Genomic DNA, 9,144 nt, shown 5'->3' on the forward strand with positions numbered 1-9,144 from the left:
GGTTACCTCCATCTCTTTAAAATACTCTTCCATAATTTTATTTCCTTGAGTCATTCTTTGGAGCTTGAGTTGCAAATCCCTATTGTAGCTTGCTGGAATATATCTCTTCCTCATAATCCTTTTCATTTATGTCCAAGATTCTACCATGGGTTCTTCATATCTAGTTTTGTCCCTTTGGTATTTATTCCACCAAGTTAAAGCATAATCTGAAAATTCAGTTGCTGCCAACTTCATCTTCTGCTCCTCATTATACTCATTGCAAGCAAACACATGCTCTACTTTAATTTCCCACTCCAAGTAAGCATCAGGATCACTTTTCCCATTGAATGTGGGAATATTTAATTTTATTCCATCAATTCTCAGAGTTCTTTGTTCTCCCTCATTTTCTCTTCTCCTCCTCCTATCTCCCCCTCTATTTTCTGGATTTACTTGTTGTGCTTGCTCCATTTGATCCAACCTCTCATGGAGTCCATCACTTTGTTGTTTCATTATCCTTTCCAAGTGTTTCATTAAGGCTTGCATTTGTAGTTGAGAAATTTCACTATCTGATGATTCCTCTGCCATGCTCAAGTAAACAGATTATAAATAACAATAAGTTTGGACCTCACACCACTTTCTCACGTGTTTACACTCAACACTCGTGTTTCACACAATAAGGCTTTTTTTTAATGATCACACTGTCTTTTACCACTCTTTCTCTACTTAAGGTTCTTACAAGAATCAAGCAATCAATAATCCAGAATCACTTTCAAAGGTAGCAATCAGAATCAATTAAAAATAATAGTAAAGAACAAAATAGTGAAGAACAATTTCACTATCAACAAACAAGCAAGACAATTAAAAAACAGCAAACAAAACAATATATAGAGAAAATAAAATATGTAGACAGGACACTTTTAGAACTTTTAACAAACACCAAGTATGCACTGAATAAGAGCTATTTTTTTTTGTTTTCCTCTTGTTCTTTTTTTTTTCTATTTTTGTTTTCCTCTTCTTCTTCCTTTTTTTTTCTATTTCTTTTTTTTTTTCTGTTTCTTCTTCTTCTTCTTTTTTTTAAAATAAAAATAAAAATGAACAGTACCGTGAACAGTACCCCCGTGAACAGTACCCCCGTGAACAGTACAACGTGAACAGTACCCGTGAACAGTACAACGTGAACAGTACCCGTGAACAGTAATGAGGAGAAAAAAACCAAAAACAAAAACAGGATGCACAATTATATTATGACTCAAACCTTTGCTCTGAATACCAATTGATATGAATCCAAATAGAAATGACAGTAAAATTGGAAATTTATGGTTACGAAACGGAATAAATTCAAAACAGTAACAATAGAAACCTGGATAAAGGAAGGCGCCACAAACAAAGTTTGATAAGCCTAAGGATGATCGCCACAAGAATTGGTGGATTCTTGATAAGATCGCAAGATGCATGGAAAAACCCTAGCAGAGAAACACTCTCTAAAATTGTCAAAATATTCGTTCCTCTATTATGAGTTTCAATAGTGTATAAATTACAAGTTTAGCTAGAGGTCTTTTTTTGTTTGTAAGAAAATAAGACGAAACTACAATCCTTATACTTCAAGAAGGATCATTTGTCCTAGTAGTTAAGTTGATACTTTCCATCTGGTTCTGAGTTCAAAATCCTACTTGAGGCAAAAAATAATAATATTATTCTATTTTTAAGGATTCAAACATGTTGTGCATGTAATCAACGAAGTCTTTGTAAAACTTGGTATCTATAAATGTCGTGAAACACTTTTTTTAAGAGAGTAGAAAAATTAGAAAAAAGTGATTTTTTTTCCAACTTTATAATAGTAAAATTAAAATAACCTTAAATAGAATGTGTCAATATAATAAAAAAATTGTTATTGTAAATTCAATTATTATCTCAATCTCTTTCAAATACATTAATAAATGTTATAGTCGAAAAACATGAAGAGTTTTTATTATTTTTGTAATTTAAATTATTATCTCTGTCAAACACTAAAACGACTTTAAATAAAACACATCTTAATATAATAAAAAATGTATTATTGTAATTTCAACTTAATCTCTCTATATATAGATAAAGTAGATTAAGAATTTTTTTCGAATTAAATTTGAAAGGTGGTTTTTTTAAGAGATAAGGAAAGTTTAGCTTTATATGGTTGGAAATTATTCACGGCAATAATATTTTTTTATAAGAAAAAAAGGAGAAATATATTGAAAGGAACACTTGGTAGCAGTCATTTTCATTAGGCGCCAGACTGAGCAACCTTATTTTGCTCCCATTCATCTAATAATTGATAATTGCCAATATCATTATTTTGCTTTTTGAGGATTCTGCCTCTTTCTCATTCATCCAAATGCTACACTTTCTGTCCATAGAAAGATGTTGATAATGCAGTCGACTACAGATGAAGAAAATGATGATAAAGATAGTACACCTTGTCATTTAGTCATGTAGAGGAACCATGACAAAGAAACATCACATGTCTTAAAACAATTGTTTCCTTGTCTTCTGTTCCATTCCATTTATGATTTTAGTCGGTGACGGATTAGATTACTCGAAGATAAAATTAAATAACTTTTTTTTTATCAACAATGAATAAAATAATTAAAAAGACACTTCGTCTCAATCCTTTCGTCTTAACCCTTATATAAAAACATCTACAAAGATACCAGATAAAAATATAAATGCAAGCACAAAGGCCTAGATATTACAGAAACCAAAGAGACTAAAACTTAGTCTCACAGAAAACATATTACAGCAAGTTGTTTCTTGCTTCATAATAAAAGGCAAAGCTTTAAAACCAATCAGCAGAACCAAAAGTACACCAGATCTGCATAATTTTCAGATTATGCAGCATAAAATGTTAGTGGCTGCCATGATACTTGTGTCACTAGCAACTCCATTACGCTTCGTCAATGACCCACCGAGCATACTATTGGTATAATCTTCAACTCCCTAGCCCAACCAGGGCAACAAAAACCAACAAATTCCATGATTAATACTGCAGCGCTTCCATACTTGTTTCCTAGTAGAATTGAGCCGTGTTGTTGATTTTAGTTGCTTCTTATTAGGAGCACCTTCCCTCTTCATCACAGTAACAATATCTTCTGTGACTAGAGTTGGAATGTAACCAAAGCTTATTCCTACTAAGGCATTTTTCTGGCCCCAATTTTCTTAGAGAGTTACTAAATCTCCAAGTTTCTTCCAAAAGACAACATATGGCTATGTGATTTTGCATATATGCTCTCTCAATTCAGAGCTGAAAACGAGCTAGTCTATTACAAAGTGGACTTTAAGCCTAACTCAACTCCATAAAATCGACTCATGAGGGGTTCATGAGGTTGAGGTTTGCACCCACTTATATAAAATGAAAGGCTTTAATCTCTAGTCGATATGGGATCTCCAACACATCCCCTCACGCCGAAACTACCAACTCGTGCGTGGGACTATATATTATGGGTGGTCCGATAGTGGCCCGATAGCGGATGGCACGATAGGCCCAACAAATACTCTCTAGAATAAGCTCGAGAATGGCTCTGATACCATATTACGAAGTGGACTTTAAGCCTAACTCAACCCCATAAAACCGGCTCATGAAGTTGAGGTTTGCACCCACTTATATACAATGAAAGGCTCTAATCTCTAGTCTATGTGTGATCTCCAACATAGTACAAAATCTTCACCACTAGTGTTTTCGGATTATGTGGTCTCATCCTCAAAACCCAGTTGTTGAGCTATAACTCCCTCCAAAAGGAAGTGTCTAATGTCATGAAAAAAGAAAAGGGTAAGTTAAAATTTAGTGTCCATATATTTTAGTAAATGATTCAAGTTTTTGGGTGAGAAGCACATCAACAGGGGCAGATGGTGCAGTGGTGGAAAAGCATATACGAAGCTGTGGTGGGGTGGAGCTACTAGAAGCACCGTCAACAATGCACTCGATTTTATGCTCTATGTAACGTGCTGCTGCAGTTTAAGGTACTGCAGGGTAGTTGTACAGAATATGTAATTTTGGTTTAGAAAAGCTATCTCTAAGTGAACGGAATCTGCTCAACAATTGTCCCTTTTTATGCAATCACTGGATTGTATTTAGAATGTATTAGCTTTCCATTTGACGAGAAGGACTCTTTTAAGTGGCATTGGATATATGCCAAGCATGCCAAGTATTTGCAGCTCATGCTCCAGCTGCAAGGATCTTTTTCTGTGGTTTTCTGCATAATTATGCAGTCCCAATGCATAATTCTACTGGGAGCAAAGGTGGTGATTCGGTCATTGGCAATGCAAGGTTTCACCTTTTTTTGGTATTTTGTATAATTATGCAGGTTTTGTAAAGACTAGTGTATAATGCTACAGGGAGCACAGGGTATTTCAATTTAATAATAATAATAATAATAATTACAATAATAATAATTTATTTTTCTTTTGTAAGATGACTATGAATTAAGAACTTGTGGAAATCTCCATCTCGTACAGTGCAATGGGTTCAATTATCAAAGATCGTATGCGATTTTTGGCAGTGCTATCTGGGGCTCCATGTCCATCTCCAAACTGGTATGTGCAGTGAGAAATTCTTGCAAGGTTTATAGCTGTTTCTACGAAAGCTTTTGGGAAAGGAGACTGCGACACTCGATCTTTGTTCATCTTCTTCCACGTTTCATTAAGCAAACTAAAGATGTGTTTGTAAGCACCCTCTTCACTAGCACCACTTTCTCGCATGTAACATGGAATGGAGCTTGCTGCTTCCCCTCTCTCTAACTCTGCCTGCAAAATTACACCACAAGACCAATTACTTTTATGGTTTAGTCTATGTTGTTTTAATAATGTTAAACTGTCACAAAATTTACCTTTGATGTACCCAAATCATTGCAAAGTCGAAAAACAATGGAGGCATTCTGTAAGAGGGAGTGGTAACTGTCCAAGGACTCAAGTGCCTCTTCTGTGATCCGGTGGTTTAGCAAGAAATAAGCATGGGTGAGTATAACTACCCCAGAGACTGAGACCCGTGCATTGTTGAGGTAATCGTTGAATCTTGGCATGTGCCTGTCTCGACTCCATTTGGCTTCTTGTAGGAATGCTTTCAACATATCAGACCACTAATTCAAAAACAAAACTATACTCAATATGGCTCCAACATGTATGTATATATGTGTGTCATATAATTTATGAATTAACATACTGCTTTGGTGAGATAGGGTAGAATATCTTGTCCTTGTTCTTTAAGTGCATCATAGGCAAATTCGTTGACAGTGTTGTACAGTGCCAGAAAACATATCTTCATGTAATCAGGGAGAACATGAATGGCTTTAACATCCCAACTGAAACAATAGAAAACCTTTTTTTAATTGGTGCACTGGTTAATAATTTCAGAAGTTTTTAAAGTAAGTTAGTTACCTTTCTACAGCTGCTGTGAAAAGCTCTAATTCCTCTAAGGTGCCATACACGTCATAAACGTCATCGATTGTAGTTATTAAGGAAGCAACTTTTGTTAAACCTTTGCGCAGATCACTCAACTGAGGCTCGAAGACCATTCCAACAGCCCAAAAGAAGCATTCCATTAGTCTGTCTCGGCTGAAGCTTAACTTTGATGCTAGTCCCATTCCCTTCCACCACCTTCATCACAATTAATGTAATAAAGAAAATATTATTTCATTTTTCTTTCTATTTAATTACTTTAACTTGTGATAAAGTTTTATTTTTCTTTCTCCCCACTTCTGTGCACACGTCTTTCTCCTCAAAAATACAATAGTGGAAAATTTCATCAATTACTTCCCGACCAGTTTCCTTTTGTTTGTCTTTCTCACATAATTAAAACATAGTGAAAGAATACATAATTGATTAAACACGTGCATAGTGAAAGAATACATAATTGATTAAACACGTACATAGTGAAAGAATACGTAATTGATTAAAGACATAGTGAAAAAATAAAGAATATGTAATTGATTAAAGACATAGTGAAATAATACGTAATTGATTAAAGTGGGGTGTGTTAATGAATGTTGTAAAAAGCAAACAATTTAAGTGGAGAATCACATAATTATTACATTTTTTAAGACATGCACAGTTTGAAAAAAATTATTTGATCCTAGTCTTTTCTCTCACTTGTACTTTAGAATTTGTTTTAATAATAAATATTATATTTTTTAATAAAAAAAATAATATAAATAAAAATTTAAAATAATAATATATTTTATTGTCAAGTAAACATGAATTTCATTTAACATTCATGATACACTAATTTTTTTTATTAAATATAAATAATTTTAGATATCAAAAATATTAATTACTATATTAAATAATTAATTTTTTTTTAAATACTAAAAAATATTAATATCAAGTAGTTTCTATTATTACTAAAAATTTAACTAATTTTTAAATTAGTATAGAATTAACTATCAAAATTTTATTTATCAATAATTTTAAATTCTAAAATTGGTAATGTAATTAATACCAATTTAGAAATTATTTTATCAATAATAGAAATTATTTTAAATATTAATAATTTTTTTAAAATTTATAATCAATATAGTAACTAATTAATTTTTATTTTTAATATTATTTTTTTCTAATAATTTTTTTTAATAATTGTCAATTTATTTGTGCAATAGATTTTGAATAAAATTTATTTAACATTCTAACAATAAAAAAATAATTATTCCACCATTTCTTACAATAAAATATTATATTATAATAAAATAATAATTCGTAGACTTTTATTAGTTGAGTAATACGTTTACCGTTACAAAAATTTTCAGTCTCATTCTACAACTCATTTGATTACTTTTATATTAATAATTAATTTTATATTTTATTTAAATAACCTAATTTAATATATTATTTTTTATAGTTATATAAGGATGTCAAGTCAAAAACAGTGAGAATTTAGAAGTATTAACCTGTCAGTGTCCTCTCATGTCCTGATAACCAATCACTGTGTGACATGTGATAAAGTGCACATTTTATCTGAGTCTGATGTTGTATCCAATTTTTACCCTTTAACTAAATACTGAAAGTAGGTTTTTTCAACGCAAACTGACCTTGAGACTTCTTGGAGATCATTTTGCAGGGTTGACTGCAGAATATTGAAATCAAGTTTTGCTGCTTCAAGCAGCACTCGGTTTGAGTCTCTTTTTTTAGCATAGTGTTCAATATACCACCTGGCTTCCAGCCTTTGGATTCTGTGATGCAGTGGAAGCTCCAATGCATGATTCACTTCTTCCAAAACCATGTTATTACTACTTCTACCTTCATTGAGTGCACTTCTAAGATGGAAGCTGGAGAAGGCCCTGGCATCATCCAGAATCTGTTCTCCTTCATAGCCAAGAAACGATGCCTCGTACAGACTCAACACTCCCTTCACATCACCCATAAGGCTTGCCTTGAATTCACCATTCTGCTCCTTGAACCTCTCAAATATATCTGCATGATTAAAGAATAAGTGAAGCCAATTTTACACCAGCTTGCAGCTGCAAAGTACACACGTGCAGCTGCTACATGGATAAGCCACCACCATGTAAATTGTACAAGTCACGAAGGCCACCATATGTTATTTAGAATTACTATAAAATATAAAATAAAAAATGGTTGTTGGTTGAGAGTGACGACTCCTCACGGTAGTGGTGGTCCCCAACTCCACCTGGGTCTTGTACTGCAGAGTTCAAATACATATGTTTATGATGTGAAGGCCTATGAACAACTCATTACCTGGTTTTTTGTGTGGTTGAGTATGTCTAATCTTGTGTTTTGTTTGGATTGTTTGATGGGATGAGCCGTAATTACAGAAGACGATTAAATTATTAAAAGATTTTATAGGTTATAATTAGAATAATTTTAAATCAGATGGTAATATTGAAAGATGATAAAGTTTTATTTTTCTATCTCCCCACTTTTGTTCACATTTCTTCTTCCTAAAATATAATAGTTGAAAATTTCATTTCATAACTTTCTCACCACTTTCTTTTTGCTTCTCCTTTTAATTAAAACATAGTGATATGCAGTCTTATTAGGAATCAACTAAAAACATCAATAATGCTCATTCTTTTAGTTTTAATGGTAGTTTTTAACATCTTTATTATTTTATAGAAAAACAATATAATTAGAGATGTTATTATTTTATTCTAAAATTCATTCATATTTATTATTATCGTTTATATGTAATATTTTATCATTAAAAAAGAGTATTTAAATAGTTGTTTTTAGAAAAAAAAACTAATGCTTCATTTGTTTATAATAAGAAAATATTAGAATGTTGGTTATACCTGCAGTGACATCATAGCCATATTCTCTCATAAGCCTGAAGCACAAAGCAGTTTCATGCAAGCTTCTGTGAACGATTGTTGCACTAAATCTTGCAGAAGAGTGAAACCTAAGAAGGGCTTCTCCTATCTCCTTGTCATAATGGTAACTCAGGCCCAAGCGTTTCACATCGTTAATGAGTTCAAGTTTGAGCCACATATCTGAATTTTCATCCTTTATCATTTTCCTCACTTCCTCTTGCAGCTGCTGGGCCCTGTCCTCATATCTTGTATCCTATAAACATTATACAAAGAACAAATCACGCAGGTGAGAGTAAGAAAAAGTCTAAATAGTTAAAACAAAAAAAAAGTTTACAATTGAGACACTCTATATAGTTATGATCCTTGGATTAATTACTGCGTATGAATGCTTCAAGGACTGCAGAAAGTCGTAACTCCAGAGGTTGGGTTGGTAGTTTGCAGATTTTCTTTCAGAAACGTTAACGTTGGTGGTGGTTGCGTTGCATCGAGGGAAGATTATTCTACGGTGGAGAAGATTAGGAGCTACTGGTTTCAGAGGTTTGGCGAAAGTGACATATGAAATAGAAGAGGAATTGAGCAACATGACATTGACAAGAGTCATACTTTCCAAGGCTAGCTTATGTTTTCAAAAGCCAATTTTAACAGTTTGTGCAACTTGCATTTGATGTTGGGGTGGTCACATTTGTGTGTGTTTATATAGCACTACAATGAACACTTTACTCACCACGTTTTATGTCTTTCTTTAATTGCAAATTGAGGTGACGTTTTCTCGTTACCTAGGATAATTTATCATAACTAACATGTGTAAATGAAGATTTTTTTTAGTCTTATCAAGACTTAAAAATTAGCATGTTTTATGCTTCATTTATCTAAAAGT

The 9,144-nt window shown here is 32.7% G+C and overlaps 1 protein-coding gene across 1 annotated transcript; it reads right to left on the reverse strand.

The window, feature by feature from the left end:
- Window positions 1-4,326: 4,326 nt before the first annotated feature.
- Window positions 4,327-8,936, reverse strand: LOC137833128 (tricyclene synthase EBOS, chloroplastic-like). The gene is made up of 7 exons (XM_068641502.1): window positions 8,644-8,936; window positions 8,250-8,520; window positions 7,029-7,410; window positions 5,383-5,601; window positions 5,168-5,306; window positions 4,836-5,084; window positions 4,327-4,752 (listed from the first exon to the last, which is right to left on the reverse strand). Exons 1-7 carry the CDS (start codon window positions 8,866-8,868, stop codon window positions 4,432-4,434), a joined length of 1,806 nt encoding a protein of 601 aa, XP_068497603.1. The 5' UTR covers window positions 8,869-8,936; the 3' UTR covers window positions 4,327-4,431.
- Window positions 8,937-9,144: the final 208 nt, after the last annotated feature.

Source organism: Phaseolus vulgaris, chromosome 11, assembly GCF_000499845.2.
Source record: "Phaseolus vulgaris cultivar G19833 chromosome 11, P. vulgaris v2.0, whole genome shotgun sequence".
Lineage (NCBI taxonomy): Eukaryota > Viridiplantae > Streptophyta > Magnoliopsida > Fabales > Fabaceae > Phaseolus > Phaseolus vulgaris.